Here is a 22,328-nt window from a genome sequence, read left to right as displayed (position 1 = left end):
AAGGGGAAGTGGGACGCAGCAGAGAGCAGAAATGGTTCTTAGGGTGCGCGCACGCAGGACGAGGCGGTACCTCCTCCGTCGGGATCCCCCATTCTGAGACCTGGAAGCACACCTGCCCAGCCACTCCCAAAGAGGGGGAGTTAAATGCCCTATTAAGGGTGGGACGAATTGATTTTCCAAAGAAGCACAGCACCATTTCCTCCCAATGCCCTCTCCAGGCCTCCTTAATCTGCCCCGGAGGCAGCAGGTGACCTCTGCGCAGGCCCCCCGAGGCGCCTTTGTTCCTGGCCTTCTGTGCCTTGCCCGCCACTGCCTGCACCTGCGCCGCCCGGGCTCAGGTCCACCCTCGGCCGCTCGCGGGGTGCACCGAGCATGCCTTTGTACCCCGAAAGCCACCGCTCCTCCTCCCATTTGCTTTGGGCTGGACAATCACTAAGGGTTCCACTTTGACAGTAGTGGAAATCTACTCCCAAAAGGGGAATGGAGAGAGTGTACCCCGCAAATTTCATCTGGGCAGACCGATTTGGGACCCAGGCTACCAGGGCCGGCTGGAGCCTTCAGTCCGTTGGGGCACCTGGTCCCAGATGCGCCCTGCTGACTTTTAATCCAATCCCTCTGAGGTTTGCTAATTTAATTGTGTAATGGGCACACCTGAGACAATCCCTCCACTCTCATTAGGGCATTTCTTAGCTAAAACGGAAGACAAATGAGACTATTAAGACAGGGAGTTCATTGAAAGCTTTTTGCCATCGTTAGAACATCCGAGTAAGCGTAAGAAAACAGATCGGAGTGGTGGCGGGGCCTTCAAGTTGGAGACAGGCAAGGAGATCTCAAGTTTTGCTAAGTGAGCCGGAGTCAAGCATTTAGCCTTCGTACATTAAATACCTAGGTTTTTAAGGAGTGAGTCTCCAGACATTTATTATTCATAGTAGCGGGACAGCCGGAAAGCCACTGTGTGGAAACTAAAAGACTTCCCGTGCTGAAGGTTAATAAAAGTGTAATTTGAATCATGAAATCTTTATGTGTCCGCTCAATTTACACCGAAGGCTCATTAAAGATGCGGTTGCTACCGGGGGCTGCGGATGACGTCACAACGGGCATTTTAAATGGGCGGAGCCAGCCCGCTCTGCATGCAATCCTTTAAAAATATAAAAGCCTTCCTCTTCCCTTCTCTGTCTCTCCAGCTGTAACAACTTCACCAACTGTCTAGGTTCCACCCCGAGGATTTCACAGAGAGAACACGTTAGAGGGAATCAGGAAGCAGAGAAAAGGTCACAAATAAGCGCCTCAGGAACAATGAAAGCTTTTCTCTATGCAGCAGTGGGAGAGTTGCTAGGAAAAAAAAAAAGGGGGGGGGAAGGTATTAATCAGAAGTGGCTATAAATCCTCTGGAGTTTTGCTCTTATAAAACTCCTCAGAAAAAGTCTTGAAGGAAATGCAGGTCAAAGCCCCAAAAAAGCTCTTGATCAGAGATTGCTGGAGGAAAATCTTCCCAGACGCCGTTTAATAGGCAGCAATCACCCCAGGAGCGGGAACGCCAAGTACGCTTGAAACATGGTTGCAATTCCTAATAGGTCTTGTCACACTTAAGGCACTGCAAGCTCCGTCCAACGAACAGCTGAAGCTCGCTGGCGATTCATAAAGCCAACAGTTTAAAGTTTATTATGGTGAAAGCACTTAATGACAGCCATCGCTAGGGGCCCATCATTTATAAAGCTGTGCTCAGTATTAGACATGTAGCATGGCCACCAATTTTATGTCACAATTGCTACCATAAAATGACCTTTGGTGATTTTTGCTGCATGTGGTGGACAGCTCTTCCTTCACATTAGTGCGCTGTGGCTTTCTTTGCAGACTATTATGCTGTCTAAAGCTTATTTGGCACTGTCGTGAGCCTCAACCCTGGTTATTACCCCGAAGGCCTGTCTTAAAAAAAAAAAAAAAAAACCACACAACTCATGCTCTATTACGCCACTCCAATAATTTGCAATTCTTGCTAGCCTTGGGTCGTGTAATATTTTAACGCAAATATGCTTTATTATTGCGTTTTGTTTATTGATTTATTTTTTCCAAGTTTCCCATGTGTGATGCTGGCTAGTGAGCGTTCTGCAGTAGTTCACTGAAATCGGCCTTCCTCCCTGGTCAGGTCTACTGATTGGGTGCTATTTATTCTGACCAGTTAAAACAGTGCCAGAAGGGGGGAGGAAAAAAAAAAGGTTAATTAAACTTGATTTTTTAAAAAGCCCATGTATGCTGAACCTACCGCAAGCAAAATCACCAGTTCTTATTTTCCTGCATCCAAGCCCAAATGCAAATTTACATGTAACATTATTTAATTAGGCTTCCATTTGTCACCCTGCTTTGTATAGCTAGAGAGTGTTTAAATACATGGCCACTTTACTGTTCCTATGTAAACTGCTGTTGAGAAAGTGGCCTGTCCATGCTACCTTTAAACTGTGTATATAATTTTATAAATGATATAAAATCTGCTTCTAGTCTCTGGGAGGGGGGAATAAAAAAAAGAAGTACAAGCATGGCACACTGCAATTTTGGAAGGATTTAAAAATATGTGATTTCTGCTGGTACCTACTGTATTGGGTTTTATATAAAGCTTTTTCAATAAGGTAAATTGTTACATGACAAACTCATCTTCCACCATTATCATCTGCTGTTTGTGTTTAACAACAGGAGTCCCGCTCTAACAAAACTGTTGTAATGGCTGCACAAATTACTCAGCTGAAAGCTTTTCACCAAACAAAACAGTATTAATCAGCAGTTCTTATGAAGGTGCTAATTAAAAACAATTTTCTTCCTCAGTTTGCAATACTAAAGCCATCTTCACTTGCACAGTTTCCAATACACAGCTACTGTATTTGCTCACACTTCAGGCCCTCCATTAACTATTGAAGCTCCTATTAGGCAGTTTATTACATTTCTGTTTACAAGCTTGTTGACATTTTAAAAGTCACAGTATGATCTGTTTTATCTATTGAGAAATGTATTAATTGAAAAGTCAGGGAGACAAAAATAAATAAATACAGATTCCAAATGTACAGACTTCCAAGCAGGATACACAGAAAGCCTTCAGTCACAGCCTGGGCGGCAGGCAATCTGGATAAAATGGAATCTAGAAATTCCAAGTGGCTTTCAGGCCTGATGATTTGTCAGACACCAGTGGGTTGGGCTCCTCTGTAATTGGGAAATCATCCACTTAGGAAAACATATTTGCTCTGGCTAAAGTCAGTCTGCCTTTCAAACTACCTTTCCTCTGTGAGATATAGTCAGTGTCTGCATTCTAAAGACGGGAGAGTTTGATCCATGTTGGACAATCTAGAGCCAGGATCTGGGGCCAAGCAGCCTAATTGCCCAGTGAGTGTAGTGTGTGCAGATATGTTCAGCAGGACCCTCTTGACTATGTGGGCATCCCGCCCCTCCCCCAACGTCCAGTGAAAGAGTTTGCCCCACAAGGCTTCCCAGTTGTCTGGAATTGATTGGAACCACATCAAATGCTGACTAAGCACAAAGCCAAAATCTACAGAAGGCCTAGGTGAGGGAAGGAGATGGTCCACTCCTATCAAAACAAAACCAGCAACATCCATCCCTTAGAAAAAGGTGTGCTTGACTTCGGTAGTGGGAAGAAGGAAAAAGGAAAAAAGAAAAAAGAAGAAAAAAGGACCTCCCACCTCCCACCCATTGCATTAACCAGGTTATCAACTGCCAAAGGCACTTAACCAGTTAGGGCAGACACCTGGCTGTTGGAACAGAGCTCGCTGGGCCTCCAAGCCTTCCTTTCACTCACTGAACTGCTGGGTCCCCCAACTGGAATCCAACAGGTAAGCAGTGGTAAATCCAGCCTCCACTGAAGCCAGAGGGAAATCAGCAAGGGGCTGCAGCTCTTCTCTGAAAACACCCGAGGACCCAGCCAGAAAAGCTTTTATGGCCCCCGACAAGTTTTGTGCTGAATACGGAGCACCTAAATTACCCTTCCCTAATGGAAGCTGCATTTTCATGCTCAGTCAAAAAGCCAACAAAATACACAATTTATACAAAATAGCGGCAGCCTCTCAGGTAGTCTTCCTGAGCACTTTTATCCCAACTCACAGTGTATGTCCTGCTATAAAATAAAGCATATTTCTCATAACAAACTTAGATGTGGCTGTTCATGCCACTGCTTTACAACTGCCCGTGGACAGTATTAGATGCATTCTTACACCTGTCACACAATAATAATAATAATAATAATAATAATAATAATAATAATAATTTTATCACAAGATAAAACTCTATAAAAATACTAAGTCTTAACACTGTTTTTACATTAAAACATTTATTGTAGTGTGTGTGTTCTCATAGTGTGCACATGAAGGTCAGAGTACAACTTCTGGGAGTCAGTTTTTTTCTTCCACCTGGTCTGGGGATTGAACTCAGATAGTCGGCCTTGCACGTAAGCGTCTGCACCAGCTGAAGCCTCTCACTAGCCCAGAATATCCTAAATCTTATGATCTCTCAGGCATGCAGGCTTCTTTTCGAAACAAACACATGCAATAACTACGTAGGCAATTGTAGAACGGACCACTTCAGTTCCATTTATACAATCTGATGCTAACGCATAGGAATAAAGTCCGGGAAGAAATAGAAATTGATAAACTTTTTAGAGTTGCCTTATTTTTCCTTCTCAGTATCTGCATTCTATCAATAAATGTGAAATTTCATTTGAAAACTTTTCAAGGATTCAAAAATATAACTAGTTTTCTTATGCCCTTTGAGAGAACCTAGCACAGAGATGTTTCCAGGTAAGGACTCCATATAGAACATGCCTATGAGCCCCTGGAACGTTCCCTAGGAGAGTCTATAGGTCATAACCACACCATGATAAGTATATTCTTTACTGAGTATCTCAGTACGAATAGCTCAATTCTGATACACTGTTCTCAGATATTTCTAGAAAATAAACTGCTGCTTTGCTTTTTAAAAAAAGGAAACACAACTTCTCCCAAAGAAATCATCACTGCATTTGTATATCTGCAGCACACAAATGCAAATTGAATTTCTGCCAGTTCGTGTATTTTTTCTGGTTGAAAAGAAAGGAAATATTCTCATGGTCCTGCTGCTCTATATGGGGGGGGGGGAGGGGAAGGGGGGCAGATCATCTCAGCCACCACCACAGAGACAAGAGGCCTTTGTCTGGCGGATTTAGTTGCAGGTTTTACCTAAGAAGTAATTCTCATTGGATTTCTGTCAGTAAGAGTGGAATGACTTGTGTTGCCTTTTAAAGCATCCCAAATTCTAATTTTTTTTTTTTAAACAAGAAAACACGAAGGCAGCGTGCAAGCCATCCAGTCTCGGAAGGAGAGCGGCCACCAGCTGAACTGCTCAGCTAAATGGCTGGTTTGCATTGCCCTGCTCTTTATCTGGAACCGCGAATAGACTGCTGTTTTATCCAAAGAGGAATAAATTGCTGTTATTGTGATGTTAGCCCATCACTTGGCATTGCAATTCAAGTTTTTGTGAGAAAGAAATGTATGATCTAACTGCGACTTGACCTATGCCTTCCGAGATCCGTGTAGGTGCTCTAATGGAGCAGAAAAAGTGGTGAATGCAGGGACATGCAAACTGATGGCAAAATTTTTGTTTTGATGCTAGCACTGGGCAGAGAAGACACCCAAGAGTCGCTGTTTTTTATGACAGCTAAGTTTGCTTAACATGCAGGAGGATGAGCCTTCCCACCGCCCCCCAACCTATCACTTTAATTGTATTACATTCAATACACACTTTTTTCTTCTGCTAAAGATATGAGGGTGCACAGTGAACCCACCTAATGACATTCCTGCCAAAGTGGGCACAGATGACTCCTTGCAGATACACATCTGATTTCCACAAAAGGTGTTAAGAGTACTTGCATAGAAGCTGCAGGCAGGAGAGGTTCTTACAGAAAAGCCTCGCCTTGTGTGGTACCTAGTAAATGTTTACTACATGAGCAAATCTCAGAAACTAACAATATACACTTGTTTTAAATAAGATAATTGTGTAATTGCATTTTTTTCCCCTTTTTAAAAAATCCCCCTGGTTGCAATCCAATTTATCTAACATTTATTCAACATTTCTCCAGAGGAGACCTGGTTTGCGAGAGGCCTGGAGAACATCGGCCGTTAGATTTAAGCCCCCGATAAAGGCTCGCGTTTCATTCATCGTCAGAGCCTAAATGTGCTCTTCTTGTACCTAAACAGATAATAAGCACCCGGCGCACTCCCCCTCCTTGACACAGCACACTGAGACTAATCACACATAATTGGGGAGGAGGAGCAGAGGGCTGGCCACGCTATTGTGTCCAGAGGACAAGCGGTCAGTTTATGAGGCTTTAGGCTGATGGAGTCATTTCTTATACATCTATAGGGGGAAAAAAAAACCCCAACATCCTGTTTAAAAAGAAAAATAATGAGAGAGACAGAGTCAGAGAGACAGAGCAATTAACTGGGACATCAGAAAGATGAGGTTTATTTATTTATTTAACCAGAAAAGAGTGATGTTTTCTGTGTTTACAGATAAAGACTACTATTAAAAAAAAAAAAGAACAAAGACAATTAAAAAGGGGCAGGTGGGACTCATCAAAAGAAATTTTGCTTTAGAGAGAAAAATATTTAGATTGTTGACAAGTCAAATTCTGATCTCTGACTGGCTGCGGACACATAAAAACACACAAAGGTTTGGTCCAGAAGAGGAACAGGCTGACCGTAGAAAGAAAGGGTGAGAGAGCTGGTGACGGTGGGTGGAGCTCCGGAACCAAGGCGTGGAATGTGGAAAAGTGGGCGGGGTCCTGACACGCCCCCCAGGCTGACTTCTCATCCTGTGAAGATGATGCCCTGTGTTCTGGTGTTTGCTCTGTCTTCTATGCCTTCTTGGTTAAAATGAGCAGAAGTGGGTAATGGAGGTTTTCTTCATATATGTCTGAGTTTTCTTTTTTCAACTGAAAAAGGACAGAAATACAAAGTAAGAAGAGTTGAGTAAGGAATTTTTATAAATTAATGTTAATGTTAATGTTTTTAACCGAAATTTATAAATCTGGAAATTAATCATGGAAAAGCGACTCAACATAGTTTTCTGTGGTACTGGCGTGATGATGATATTAAAATTGGAATCTGGGGGTCTTGTTTTGTTTTACGTGAAGACTGGGTGTTTTGTTTTTGTTTGTTTGTTTGTTTGTTTTTTGTACCATGCACTGCACCATGACTGAGAAAAGGCTGTGATACGTCTTCTTTCCCAGACCAGCACTGGGCATATCTCTACCTCAGTCTGGTCCTTGTCTGCCTAGTGAGTGCCACACTGCTGTAGGAAGGCAGAGTGCTGGCTGAGTGCTCGGAGACCATGGCAACACCTGGGCCCTGTGACAGGTGTGTGGGCCTAGGACACTTCAAAGACTGCCCAGGTCTTCCTTGAGGGCATTAACAGGAGTAATTCAGGATACTATCCCCTTCCCAGGGATGCATTCCAACAGAGCGCCAACACTTGACGATGCCAAGGTGAATTTCCGAGGGCCTTCTCTGATACTATCCAGCCTCCAAACCTGAAGCACGCATTCTGGAAAAAAATGTGGGGGAGGAATATACCTTAGCCCCCTCACTTGGCTAGAATAAGTCTGACAGTCAGATCTATATTTATTATATAAATAGCAGTGTATTTTTTTTCTTCCTCCTCTTCCTCCATCTCTTCTTCCTTTTCTGTTTCTCTTGAGTCAGGATTTCCCTGTGTAGCCCTGGTTGTCCTGAAACTCACTCTGTAGGCCAGGCTGGCCTTGAACTCAGAGGTCTACCTCTGCCTCCTGAGCACTGGGATTAAAGGTGTATGCCACCAGCCAGGGCCAGTGGCGCACACCTGTAATCCCAGCACTCAGGGAGGCAGAGGGAGGTAGGTCTCTGTGAGTTCAAGGCCAGCTTGGTCTACGAAGTTGAGTCTAGGACAACCAGGCCTATAACAGAGAAACCCTGTCCAAAAAATAAAAAATTAAAAAAAAAAAAAAAAGCCCTGTGCCACCACACCTGGCTAATTTGTCAGTTGGTATTTTTGAGGCAATTGTTGATTTATTTTTACTTTTTAAGGATGAGAAATCTTCTCACTATACAGGAAAGCAATTCTTTTATTACCTCAAATTCATCACGACTACCTACCCCAAAGCATCCTGTGAATGGCTCCACTATCATATTCTGCTGAGTTGTCTGTTGGGGATGTCTTCATCTGCATCTGTCCTTTCTAAATCCTATTCCAAAATGCCACCACCCTGTCTTCAGTATAAGGACAGGAGTCATGTGCCACCTTCACTACTGGGGCCTAAAGCCAATTTCACTTCCTTCCTTCCTTCCTTTCTTTCTTTCCTTTCCTTTTTTGTTTGTTTGTTGTTTTTGTTTTTTGAGACCAGGTTTCTCTGTGTAGACCTGGCTGTCCTGGAACTCATCTGTAGAGCAGGCTGCCCCCCTCCTCTGCCCCTGGGTGCTGGGATTAAAGGCGAGCGCCCTGCGTTACCTCCTTCTAGACCACTTTCCTAGGACAGGAAGTGGCGTGGTGGCTGATGTGACCGCATTTCATTTTCTTAGATGTCTGCTTACACATGACTAGTTGTCTGCTCAGGATGACCCTCGAAGAATCTGCTATCACGGAAGCATCTACAGTGTTCACCACTCTCTCTGGTCAATAATCGTCATGAGAATTCCGAGAAACTGGTTTCACCAACACCACCCCGTCCACGCCAGCTCAGTGCGCACCTTCACTGCGCATCGCCCTAGCAACAGCACGAGCTCATGGAAACATTTCTTAGAGAGCGGAGGGGGCCATGATAGCCTAAGTTCTTTTCTCCAGGACTGGGGATAAGGGGATGTTGACCACTCCAATTGAGTCAGCTGACCTACTCACTCTCCAGACACTAATATGCAGAGCCTCAAATGAGCTCTTTATAATGTCCCTGAGGCAATATACGGGCTGAATAAGTCTTCCGTAAATATGGTTTAGAAATCACTTTTAACTTGAATTCTGTGCTGACCTCTGGAGGCCAAAGCAGAGGTTTGGCTGCCGAAAGGGGGTGGGTCGGGGCAGCCTGGTCCTCCTCTGAGCTTTTCTGGAAATGGGGTGAACTCCCCTCTTCACAAACACCCACCTGGTTATCTCTGAACCAAGTAAACCTGTTCCAGGAAAGCCCTTGAACACACCCAAAGCCATTAGGAAATACTGGCATGGATTTGGGGGTGGGGGCTGGGGTGGGGATATTACAAGGCTTAAGCATTTACCCAGGCTATACTTCTTTGCTCAATTAATAATTATAATTTTTAAGAAGTAAGAAAGCACCTTGGGAAAAGAAAAAGAACAAAAAGCAAATTGTGAATAAAACAATTTTTCAATTTCATAGGTTAAAACAGGGTCTTTGAGGACCGCACTAAATTATATAGCTGTTATTAGCAGCACTGTGCTTCACTTCCTAATTGGATGTGTAAGACACTCAGCCTTGGTAGGGCAGGGACAGCAGCGGGAGTGGGGTTCAGACTGTTTACTCTTTACAGTATCCACAGTCATCAACAGCACACCGCACAGATTACAAGCACCAGCCACTTGTAATGTGGCATTTTGAATAGATAAGCAGAAGTGCAATATGGCCGCGCATTTCACACAATGTATCGACTTCACAGCTCAAGCCCCCTCCCCCCTTTTTTTCTGGGCTAAGTACAGACATATAGAAAATAGATTCTGAAAAATATAGAAAATAAAATCTTGGGTGGTTTTGCCTAAGTTAAAAAACCCAACCCAACCCAACCCAACTCGTGGCTTATAAAAATTGTATTTCGAAAGAACAGTTGAGTGGTTTCATCAGCTAATTTCAGGCCAGCACTCCATCTAAATCGCGGCTCAGGCCGGCTAAGCTGCTCGCTATGTTAACAATCCTGTGTCTTGGAGGTTCACACCACGCTATGGGGCAGTGTGTTTGATTCTCAGCCGGGAGAGACCAAGAAGAGCCTGGGAAGGAGAAGGAAGTGTTTTATTTATTTATTTTTCTCCCTGTTGCCCGGACAAACAGAATGGCACTATTTCAAAACCACGCTACACCTTGAACAGCCTGGCTCCTGAGCATGCCGGCTGCGTGGTGTGGGCACGGCTTAACAAAAGCTCGGGCAGAAAGTGCAGAATGGCACCGTTTTGATTACAGGCTTGCTTTTTAACGGAAATAAAATTTCACAGTTAACAATGAGAGGTGAAAAGTTTAAGAGGCAAAGCTGTTCCCCCTGATCGCTGACTGTTAATCAGCTTCATGGGTGGTTGCCTAAATCTGTAGATTTTTTTTTTTTTACCTTGCACTACTGCCAAGATTGTAACTAATTTTTTCCCCTGTTGTAAGAGGAGGGGTGAAAAACTCGGCATAGAAGGCAGCTGTGTATGAGTGACGTGAGGCGCTAATGCAGAGGGCAAAATTAAAATTCATGAATCTCTTCACAACCATTTGTGTAACAAGATTAAGACGGGACAGCGGAAAAGAGCGGCATTATCAGGCGTCTTACAGTCCTCCAGCTGCTCGCTCTATTCCAACACAGTAGGCCTAAGAGGATAACACGCAGCCCGAAGGGAAACGCTGCTCCTCCGATGGGGAGCAGGCGCGGCCCAGGGACTGTGGGTTTTGGCCAGAGATGCAGAGGAAGAAAGCTGATTGCCGCTCAAGATGGAAAACTTTTAAGCCCTGGCTATTAGCACGCAGCCAACAAAAGCCGCCAGGGAAGAGGTTCCCTCAGCCCGAGCCAGCCCTCAGCTTCAGGGGTGGCAGGGACAGGGCCTCACAGGTTCCAGCAGAGACTCCTGGGTTCCGAGAACAGGAACAGATCCCTGGTCGGCTGTGTGTGTGTGTGTGTGTGTGTGTGTGTGTGTGTGTGTGTGTTGGTGGGGTGTGAGTCTGCTGAAAAAGAAACACAAGGAACAAGAAGCAAGATGTCAAGTTAGGTGAAGTAGCACTCATTACACACACACACACACACACACACACACCAGGCCCTATGTATTTATACCTTTGTCCCAGGGCTGCACAGCATTCCCCTGGGCGCTACTTCCTGCTCTACTTCCTGCAGGTTAACCCCACAACTATTTCTAAGCCCACTGTCGGCAAAGGAAGGAATCTGACTTGTAAGCAAACCTAAGGCCATTTAATTATTCAAAGAGATGCATTTGTGTTTGGGCCAGTTAGGCAGTCAGTGGTGACCTCCGGAGTACAAACTGGGTACAGTACACAATATAGATGCTAGAAATGTATTCAGAGCTTTTCTGAATGTGCTGTGCTTAGCGGGGCAGGGCACAGCGTTGGAAATCAAAGAAGGAAGCTGCCACCCACTAGAGACTGACACTCAAGTCCTACACAAAGGACTGGTGGCACCAAGGACTTGAGTGCCTTGCTTGTGCCGTCATACTTCAGATGTTTCAGAGAGAAGGCAAGGGGTCTCGGGGGATGGGGTGGGGTGGGGGTGGGGGAGAATGCCAACCATCTCGGCTGGTAGAAGGGCCCACACCTTTGCTTTCCTGAGCTGTCACTAAGAAACTAAAAGTGTCTGTTGTTCTAGGGAGCCAGGAGATGACAGGATGTCAAAGCAGCACTGCTCACACCCCTGTAGTTCCAGCCTGACCCCCGAGAGAAGGTCACCTCATTCCTTTGGTTGAAAGGTACTCAGGGGGTCAGGAGAGACATTCCCCCATCCGGTAACCCCCTCAGAGCTATTCCTTTTGTTCTGGAGAGAGGGTAAAGGGGTGGTGGTGGGGGAGCATTATTCTGGAGAACCAGGTAAGATGTGAATAGCTTGTCATTTGCTTCCTCTTCCTGAGGTAAGCTGTAGGTCCGACTCCTCCGGTGAGAGGTGCCATTTAACGTCCCGTTCTCAAAGCACCACCCACTCCCCCCGCAACTCACAGGCTACACGGAGCCCTAGGCGCACAAAGAAGGCGACCCATTTCAAGGAAGTGAGAATACAGGTCTTTTCTGTTGCTTGGGAGATCTGACCCCTTTTGAATATGACTTTTCAGTAGCCAACGTGTTTCGACATTGTATCACAGTCCTGTGCAATAAAAAAAAAATGCTATTCACATTGTCCCAGGAGGAAATTAAGATCAGGCTTTGACTTCTCTGTAGTCATAGCTTGTGAAAGCTTGACAAGTCAGGGTCTCTCATGGAGGGCAGGTGAGCTCAGCAAAGGGAGATTTCTGTGAGGCACAACATTACACAAGAAATTCATGTTAGGCTAGTCCCTGTGACAGGCACCAGCAAACGTGAGGATCCTAAAAACTTTTCCATGAAATACTCGCCTCTCGGTGTCCTATATTGCCCTGTACCCATAAATAATAAAAAGGCTGATAACACTGCTTTATGTAAGCAGGCTTAGAAATCACTCTCAGATAAGTGCTTTTGACCTAAATCTTGTAGCGCCTCAATCTGACATATAACCTTGCAACTGTGAAATTCTGTATGAGATTTAACAGTCTCAAACTGTCAACTGACCCAGCCATAAAGCAAGCAGAGATAAAGATTTACAGTCCAACATGATACAATTAGACACCCACCTTCTATTTATTTCAGTGTGGCTAAGCATTTAACCTACTTAAAAGCTGAAGGTTTTTCATTAGAACACAAATGCATGTTTGCCATTCATTCTAAGCCGCCTCCTCTTGCATCTTGCAAATTAGTCCATTATGAATGAAAAAGATTAGTTTGTTTCAGAGAAAGGGGTAAACAGCAATGGTTCCTGTAAAACCCTCCTAGACATGCAAAGATAAAAGATGGCTTTGCCACACAAAATAATCAGATACAAATAGCTGTTCGGAAGCAACACACCTAAAGAGTGCTTTAATCAAATATGTAGGTTACCTGCCAAAAAGACCATGATCTCTTCAAAATGCAATGCGGATTACAGTGTTATCTAGCACAAGCAGAAAACTAACCTTGGAGTGGAAGTTTGAAATGTGTTCATCATAATTTTCGTGTCTTTGGAGAGAGAAACCAGCGTTTTCAGCTAGATTGCAAAACTGGTCCAAAGTACTTCCTCGGCGGGGGGCGAACACCATTGCTTTCCCCTGGAATGTCAAAAAAGAAATCCACACAGTTTACAACCGGAAAGCAACCAGCCACAACAGACATCGGCCAAAGCGTTCACCTTGTCCTCTCAGGTTCAGAGACTTACCTGCTCGGAGGATACCTAAGGAGGATGGCCATTCACAGGAAGATTCTCCTCAGAGACAGGTGAGGGAAAGAATAGTTCACACACATTCGACAGCCATGGTATAGTGTATGATTTCCAAATAAATGCACACGTAATGAACAAAATGTGTTCGGAAGCTGCTATTCTGAACAATCTACCATATATCAGGTCTAATGGTTTAAATCATGGATATTAGAGTCACCTGTGTCTCCGTAATACCTACCATCACAGGCATGGCGCTGGTCCAGAGCACGGGCAGCCAAGACCTACCTACACATGCTAGTTTATGATGCCCTGAAGATTAACTGCCAAGCTACTCTCCATAGAGACCAGCGGCCACAATGCCTGCTGAAGTGTTCTCAGTCCCACTTCTAAGTCTCTTCTGTGGCACTTCTGGTCTGGGACAAGGTTCCAAGACCTAGGTTTTCCTCTTCAGTGAATCCCTCTGACAGGTGTGCACAACTCCCTACAGTGATCAAAGGAGAGTGGTGCCACACAGGTGGGCAGGCATTTCTAAACAGCCACCGGATCTGAAGACAGCAGTGGTCACAAGGAGAACTGGGCTTCAGAAGGCTGGTGTGACACGACATTTCACAATGGCCCTTTCCTGAAAACTGGATGGTGTGGATCCCTCCTTCTGACATGTATACAGAATGGCCAGCTTTGCCGATCTATTTCCCTCCCCCCATTCAACAGAAACAGCCACGCAAATGCTTCTGTAAATTCCGTGCTACAGTTTTCCTCTATGAAATGCCACCCCAGGCTCTGAGAAAATTATGAGACATGTTCTGGTTTCCTTTTTTGCTTGTTGTTTGATTGGGGTGGTGTCTTAGTACGTAGTCCAGGCTGGCCCCAAATGTGCCTGTCTCCTGCCTTCACTTCCTAAGACCTGCAGTCATAGCTATGGGCTACCATGCCTAGCTTATTCCAGTTTCTTATGGCAGAAAGTCACCATTCATACCTAGCAGGCATGTATTGGTACTCTGGAGTGTGTCAGACAATGGGCTCAGCATCTACATAGATATCGTCTCCTGTAGTTTCCATTCTGCGATCGTATCCTTAGGTCTGTGTTATAGGATGCTCAGAAAGCTGGATAACTGGCCAAGGGGGCAGAACCCAGATTTGATTGTGCTCACCTACCTGACCCCCATGTGGATGCCCTTTCAATGATAAGGACAGCTACTCCGCTGTGCTAGCTGCTTGAAAGTCCCTCTTAAGCCCAGTCGACACGCTTTTCTACAACCTTGTAGATTAGACATTGCCCTTTACGGACGAGTAAACAAGCAGCACAGGGGTTGAAAACCTGTAGAAGCCGTGGGGCGGGAAGACTCCTGGATTCGAACATGGATCCCTACCATCGGACAGTCGGGGCATCGCAGGCCAATCAGAACCACGACCTATCCTGAGAGCTGGAAGGGATTTTGGAGTTGGTTGAGTCTGATCTCTTGACTCTGCGCACAAGAACCTGTAGTCCTCCTGGCTGAGCTGCTGGGCTTGCTCACCCATCTAATAGGAAGAACCAAGCTGCACGGCCGTTTTTTTTTTTCTTCCAGCGAGCTGGGAGGTTCAAGTGAAGTGAATGTAAAAATAATTTGAAAAGCAGGGCTATTCAGATATATTACTCAACCATGCTATAGGAATCCTCACCGCACCCCATTGACCTGCAAGAGAACACACTGATACACTGCCGTGGACATCGGGTGTGCTTTCACATCGTGTTTACGTAGACATAGACACACTCAGGCACATAATTACAGCGGCACTATACTTACGGTTCTGTCAGCTTTCCCAATATTAATTGCTATTTTCAGGCAGTTTTCAAACTTAGCAGCAAAAATTCATTTTTATGTGAAACTAGATATAACACGTGGCCTCGGCGGGAGGGCGCAGCTCTCCTTTTTTAAGGGGCGGGGAAGGAAGGGATGGGAGTAGGTCACTTCCGCCATTTCTAAGGACTGGTTGCCATTCCAGAGTTTGGAATGATGGAAGTTGTTTCATTTTGAAGTCACCTGCAAAGACTGTTGCACAGTTACAATGGAGGAGTTTATTTCTCACAGCTATTACCTCAGCTATATATCCTAGCATTTCAGGGTGACAGGACTCTCGGTTCGGTTGATGTCCGCACTCACAAAGCGCATGCTTCCCGCGTCCCACTCACCAGTGGGTTGGGAGTGGGTGGGTAGGCTAAGAAGTGTTTTCTGACTAAACGTAATCCCTCTGCTTAAGGCTCAGTTTACCATCTACTGCCAGCAAATGTATCCATAGCGGTAGCAAGCCGCGCCGCTTCACCTCGGCCGAGCCTCTCCACGACTGGCGCAGCTTTAGTTTTGCCCTGAATACTTATCACCACACAGCGCGCACCATATCCCTATTTGCTACTGCCTGCCTCCTCTGGCTGGGTCCCACTCCATGACAACAGAGACCTCTGATGCTGGCTGTGCCGCACCGCACTTCCGCGGTGCCTGGCAGACAGTAGGCACTCAGTCAACATTTGTTGGAAGAATAAACTAAATCCAGGAGCTGAATAGTGTAAAAAAAAAAACACCAGCCTCTGAGAATCTGAAGGCCGCATTCTATTGCTTATTCTGTTGAAGAGATTTTTCTCCAAGAGGCTTTTTACAGAAGCCAGGTCTAGGGTGGGACTGCAGAGGGCACCCCACTGCCCAATCCAGCACCAGAAGAAGGAGAAAGAGGGAGTAGCTGTGTTGGCCCAGGGTGAGTTAGAAGTTTTACAATTTTTTTTTCACTTTGTTGAATGTAGATATTTTGAGATGTGGGTTCAGGTTTAGGAAGGCAATAGAACACCCAAGTCATCTGCCCAAGGACATCCACAGAGCCCTTCCGGATGCCAGTCTCTGCCTCGTGCTGTAATGAGTGGATTTAATGGCGGACACCCTGCCTCCCAGTGTCCTCAGGGGAGCAGGGCATGTCTGCAGAGGAGTCCAACCAGAGGCTCCAAAAAATCAAAACAAGAAAAACATTAGAGGTGCATCTTCCCAAGCGGTCAGTGCCCCTTTTCAAGTGTTCAGCCATCAGCTCATTCTTAAAACTCACAAGGAACACTCAATTGAACGTAATATTTGACTGATGGGCGGAAATTCGAGGGAATACACTTATCCCTGGAGAGATCAGAGAGAACTTCTACTCAGCAACAAAGACACTGGTTACCGGGTGAGCTAGCTCCACTGTTGTTATTTGGCTAGCCTGCTACATACTCAGGCATTAAAGGGTGTACACTTGTGGGAAAATAAGTGTGCTTCAGAGAATGTGCCGTGCCACTGAAATGCTCTCACCTCCTCCTTCTTCCTGCCAACCAATTATTAACTACTGATTACATGTTTAAGCTTCTGCTTATTTTTGGTTTATTTACCTGGTTTCTGACACGCGGCCTTCACTCATTTCTCCTGCCTCTCTCCCGCTCACTCTCTCCTCCACCTTTCCTGCCTTTCCCTCTCCCACTAGCTCTTTAATTGTCAGGGGCGCCGAGGCTTCTGCCTACATTTTCTTCGTGTTCTGTGCAATTCTAGGCAATTGCACTGGAGTCCACAGCTTCAACTATCACCTAAAGATCAGTAAGTTCCAAGCACACAACCGCAGCGTTCGCCTCCGAGAGGGGTCCACACGCATCATCCCGGGTGCCTCCTCATTATTAAGAAAATAGCTTTAACCCATTTTGTCCTAAGCCTCGGCTGCCAAAGCACTAGCCATCACCTTACTGAGCCCACCCTCTCCCACACATGCCCAGACACACAGAGCTGAGGACCTGTGTGGTGTGGTGTGCTGTGTTGTGTTGTGTTGGTGTGTTGTGTTGTGTGCTGTGTTGTAGTGTAGTTGGTGTGTTGTGTGATGTGTTGTGGTGTAGTTGGTGTGGTGTGGCTCCACACTCATTCCCAGTTGGAAACCGGGGAATAACAGCACCATCACTGTGTTCTTTTCTTTTTTCCTTTTCCCTCTCCTCTCTTCTCCTCCCCTTTCTTCCCAGGGTCTCACACGGCTTAAGTTTGGAAGACAAAAACAAGTTTGTGAACTGCCATGTGGGTGCTGGGAACTGAACTCAGGCCCTCTGGAAGAGCAGTCAGTGCTCTTAACTGCTGAGACATCTCTCCAGCCAACCTCCCTCCACTCCCACTGAAAGACTCTTTTTTCTCTCTCTGCCCAAGATCCAAAGTAGTCAGACACTCAACCCAGAATGCATTGTAGGCTAACACCATGCTGATCCACTCTCCCCCATGCTGATCCACTCCCCACCACGCAGATCCACTCTGCACCACGCTGTTCCATTCTTCCAAGGCCTCCATCACTCTGTGCTCTCTCCTGGGACCTCTTCCCTAGTGTGCGCATGCGGCACTACAGCTCCCAGTGGCTCCTGTGTGACTCTGCTCTGCTGTGGTGCCTTACAGTGTTACTCATTCAACATTCACATCTCTGTGCTCTGCAGCACAGTGCCAGGCACACCATGGTCGCTTAGCAAGTATCTGATGAAACAAAACCATTAGGCAAGTTCTACCTGTGGCCTGTGGGCTGCTTGAGGCCCAGAACAGTATTGAGTGCAACCCAACAGAAAACCCATCAACTTAACTTAAAGTACTACGAGAAAGTTTTGAGGTGGAGGACTTGATTGTGCAGTTCATAAATGTGAATTTTGTAGATGACAACTTCACATTGCAATGTCATAAGAGACCAAGCAGGCATTTGGGAGTAGAACAAAAGAGGCCAGCCATGATCATGGAGTACTTCCTGTACAGCAGGGTTTTGCTATGAAGTCTAGGTAGGCCTTGAACTTGCCATATCGGCTGCCTAGATATACCTGTATCCCAGAACATCTCATATTCTATTGAGGATAGAAATGTAAAAGCTTCACACAGCACCAGGCTGTAGTTTTCACTCAACACCGTGGGGGTGGCACATCTCTACAAAGAGATCTTCAATTATGGGGTACCCCAGAGTCCATCTACCTACCTCAGATCTTGGTATTCCATGACAAACAGACAGTGCTATGCACGCCCAATCAGTACTGAAGGCCGTTAGCAAAGAACAGCCCAGGGCTAGGCTCACATTCTGAGGCCTGAAAGCCTTCCAGGGCCTTTCTACTGTTACAGCCCATTCCTACCATCGGGTGAGCATGGGGTGGCTGAACAGTTTTCACCAAGAGCTGATGGGGATCTGATGAGCCTTTGACCTGGCAGGCTTTCAGCGTGGCTGCAGGCCCCGCATGGAGCCCACGCCTCACATATGGCAAAACAAACACACACATAAAACCCATGTGTGCACAGTTGTAAACAGAGATGTCAGATTTTTTTTTAAAAGATGAAGAAGTCAGTCAATAAGAAGAAATTGCTCAGCTGGGAGGTGGTGGCACATGTCTGTAATCCCAGCACTCGGGAGGCAGAGGCAGGTGGATTGCTGTGAGTTGAGGCCAGCCTGGTCTACAAAGTGAGTCCAGAACAGCCAAGGCTACACAGAGAAACCTTGTCTGAAAGAAGAAGAAGAAGAAGAAGAAGAAGGAGGAGGAGGAGGAGGAGGAGGAGGAGGAGGAGGAGGAGGAGAAGAAATTCTTCTTCTAAAATGGGGACCAATGGCTTATAACTACAGGGCTCCCCAGACAGACAAGGCTCCTAGGATCTTCTGACTGCTAGGGCCCGGTTTTGAAGACAGTTACATGAATTCCACAGTGACACTAAAGGATTATTATTGTTATTATTGTTATTGTTATTATTGTTGTTATTATTATTATTATTATTATTATTATTATTATTATTATTATTATTGTGCGAGAACATTCACACATGCATATGAGGATACATGTTGGAGTCAGAGGACAACTTTCTGGTTTTTCTGTTGCTGTTTCATTTTATTTTGTTTTTTTGAGACATGGTTTCTCTGTGTAGCCCTGACTGTCCTGCAACTCTCAATGTAAACCCGGCTGACTCTAACTCACAGAGATCTACTTGCCTCTGACTTCCAAGTACTGGGATTAAAGGCATGCTCCATCACTGCCTGGCTTTGTTTGTTTTGGCTTCTCTCTCTCTCTCTCTCTCTCTCTCTGTCTTTCTTTTCTTTTTCTCTCTTTTTTTCTTTTCTTTCTTTCTTTCTTTCTTTTTTTTTTTTTTTTTGGATAACTTTCTGATTTTCTCTTTCCATTGTGATTTCAGGGCCTTGAACTCAGGTCAGCAGGCTTGCAGGGATGAGCACTTTCACCTGCTGAACCATCTCACTGGCCACAGTGATATTTCTGAGCTGTGGACACTTGGCAGGCCCTGGCGACCAGCTGGAGCGCTCTCTGCCTTACCTCCTTGTGGTCCTGTGGAAGCTCCCCTTGCCTAGCTGCCCTGGCTCCCCTCTGGGACATACAGCCACTTTAGAGGAAATATTAGCAGATGTCACTTGTTGTTTGTCATTGCTATTCAACTTGCAGGCTGCTGTGGTCAGATTTTTAAATTGCTCTCAGGTTTTTTGATATAGGACATGGCTGTTGTCACAGACTTTAGGGAACATGGCCCTCAGCAGACACCCCATCAATCAACAGCAATGAGAAACCACTCAGCAGCAAGAGAAAGGGGAGTAGGGGATGCTGTTTCTTGGGATGAGTAAAATTTACTAATATCACTTTTTAAAAAAATGTTTCTCTTTTCTGCAGAGTTCCACATAGTTCCTGACAGAAGCTAACTGTGTAGGCAGTTTTTCCTAGAGTTGAAGATGCTGGTATTCATTCACTGATGAAATCTGGGGCTTGGTGTGGTGACTCTCCAGGCTCTGGGCACATTTGGCTGAGGACTTGACATCAGTCTTTGGATCAGACAAAGTCAGGGGCCCATCTGGAAGGCCAGGCTGTCCGGGTCTATGTCCCCTCCTTTAGGATTGCTTCATTATAAAAACATAAAAGCAGGGAACTGCTCCCTTTGTCTGTTTTATTTGCTTTTAGCCCCTCTGACTCCCAAATGCTGATTTGGTCATATCAGAAACAAGGTAGAGGCATATCTCAAAGTGGGTGGCTTTGCTCCATCCCGTGGCCTGACCCCGAACCTTCAGGCAGCAATTATTTAACGTTCACCGATGTATCCCCAGCTCTCTTCCTACCAAGCAGGACTATATGTGACAAACGTGTCCCGGTGCACTCAGTAGGCAGTCCCCCGGGGACCTGTCAGGTTCTGCCGTACTGGGGGTGTGTGGAAAGGAAAGCAGCAGGTGTAGATGACTGTGCGCCGAAATCCCCGAAGTCTGGCCCAGGAAAATAGTGTTCCCTTCCTGCCAGCACTTCTTAGAGTGCTTGGACAGTGCACCCCCACCCCCCACCCCCAGCGCCCCGCTCTATACTTGGCCCTGATGCACTCCAAACCTCTCTTTAAATCTCCCACGAGGAACCGCGCAATAGCCACGTGTACCACAGTGAAGAACTGGCTTCTCTAGTTTCACGGAGAAAAGATTGAGGCGGAACGAAGGTTTCCACAGGACGAAAGGTGTCAGGGAGAGAGGCCAGGGGTTAGCCTATGCTTTCCGTTTCCGGAGCCTAACTGTGCCTACGCTGGTAAGTGGGTCTTAGCACCCTGGAGCTGACACAGCCTCTCGTTTTGCCCTCTCTGGGGGTCAGATGAGTGTGACGGGAGGCTTCGGAGCCTGGAAGTTCTGGACTGGACCTGAACCCAGCGTCCCAGCAGACAGGCTGCCGCTCACTCTTAGGACCACTATCTGCTATGTTAACCTCGATAGGCTGGTGGAGTAATGGAAAAGGGCAGCTGGCACTACAGAGGCAGGCTTTGGACTTGCCGTACAGTTCCAGCTGCCCTTGAATTCACAGTCCTGTTGTTCCTTCAGCTTCCTGAATGCTGGGGTCACAGGCATGTGCCACCACGCTCCCTTTTTAAGGTGAGGCTTTTCAAGCTAGTGGGCACAGACCTTTTAATTAATGTATTTTTTTTAAACCCAAAACATCTGGTGACTCTTGCCCAGACCCCGAGAACTTACCGTATCCCATATTGAAGCAGCAAACATCCAGAACCCACCGGGGCAGCCCCCATCTTACATCCTTGGGGGACACTTATATTCTCTCCATACCCTGGGCCACAGAACCTACGCCTAGCTTTTACTGTAATGCAGCCTAGGTATGTCATCTTAATCTTAGAAGTATGACTGTCTACTCAGTAGAAAAGTCCTTCAGAAGTGAAGAGCCAGCCTTGAGAGGCAGAAGATGTCCCACTCCTATGTGGGAACCTCCGGAGCCACCGGCTCTGGTGTTCTCTATTGCCTAGTCTGTGTGACCCTCCTAGGATCCAATGGGTGGAGGCCTAGGGTGCAAGTCCCCTGCCTCACAGACCTGAGATTCCTAGTGGCAGTTTCAATAAGTCAATATGCTACCCATTATGTCATACTTCTTCCCTGGTAGTGTCCCCCATGAACTTTAAACTACAACACTCAGTGGCCTTGGGTGTCAGCAATCCTATGAGGAGCCTAAGTAAGGTGCCCTGCTCCCACTTCTAATGCTGCAGGCTGGGGTTGGCCTTAGCCTTCCGTGGGCAGCGTGTGAAAGTGTCCCCTGCTCCGGGGCTTGTTCTTGTCCTTTTCTGCCGTAAGGTTAAGGACTGGCTGTCAGTCAGTGGGTTGCTGTCCTGGCTCAGAGGGGGCTGCTGTGTGAAGCCACACTTCAGATCGGTCAGAGCACAGTTCAGGGTTTAACAGCCAGTATGGAGAGTCACGAGAAATTCTAGTTCAATCTGCAGTTAGGTCTATTCATAGCTTGGGCAGTTTTCTATTGTAAATCATGCAAATCTGCTGCAAAATGGAGTATTTGCCACAAATAGGCTTTGAAGGGGTGTTGGTGATGAGTGAAGGACTGTTTGTGCTGCGTGAGATCCGGGAGTCCTTGAAAGCATTGTGTTTATGTATGAGACATTTTCACAGAGGCTTTGCATCCAGCATCTCAGTGCCCTCCCTGAGAATCCTGGTCTTACAAATGCTTGCAAGCATCCTCCAAGGCTAACGGGGAAGATGAAGAGGCCCAGAAGAGGCTCAGCATCCCTTCGGCTGCCCTCGACTTGGGCGGCCTCCTCCGTGTGGCAGCAGCCAGCAGCAGCTTGGCACATGCCCCTTCCTTGCCTCCAGACCTACTCCCCACTTCACAAGCAGAATCGA

General features: G+C 46.2%; 1 protein-coding gene across 2 annotated transcripts in view; it reads right to left on the bottom strand.

Annotated features, from left to right (window-relative positions):
• Positions 1-6,467: 6,467 nt before the first annotated feature.
• The window catches only part of CAMKMT (calmodulin-lysine N-methyltransferase), a 383,933-nt gene continuing 368,072 nt past the window's right edge, over positions 6,468-22,328 (bottom strand). For both annotated transcript variants that reach the window (XM_084793161.1, XM_084793160.1), the window contains 2 exons: positions 12,946-13,077; positions 6,468-6,964 (listed from right to left, as the gene is read on the bottom strand). In XM_084793161.1, the coding sequence (XP_084649287.1) occupies positions 6,887-6,964; positions 12,946-13,077 (210 nt within the window). In that variant the 3' untranslated portion in view covers positions 6,468-6,886. The remainder of the gene's footprint in view (positions 6,965-12,945; positions 13,078-22,328) is intronic.

This window comes from Acomys minous (assembly GCF_964271855.1).
Source record: "Acomys minous genome assembly, chromosome: 8".
Taxonomy (NCBI): Eukaryota; Metazoa; Chordata; class Mammalia; order Rodentia; family Muridae; genus Acomys; species Acomys minous.
Note: the sequence above shows the minus strand (reverse complement) of the source record. Positions and strands in the feature narration are given on the sequence as shown.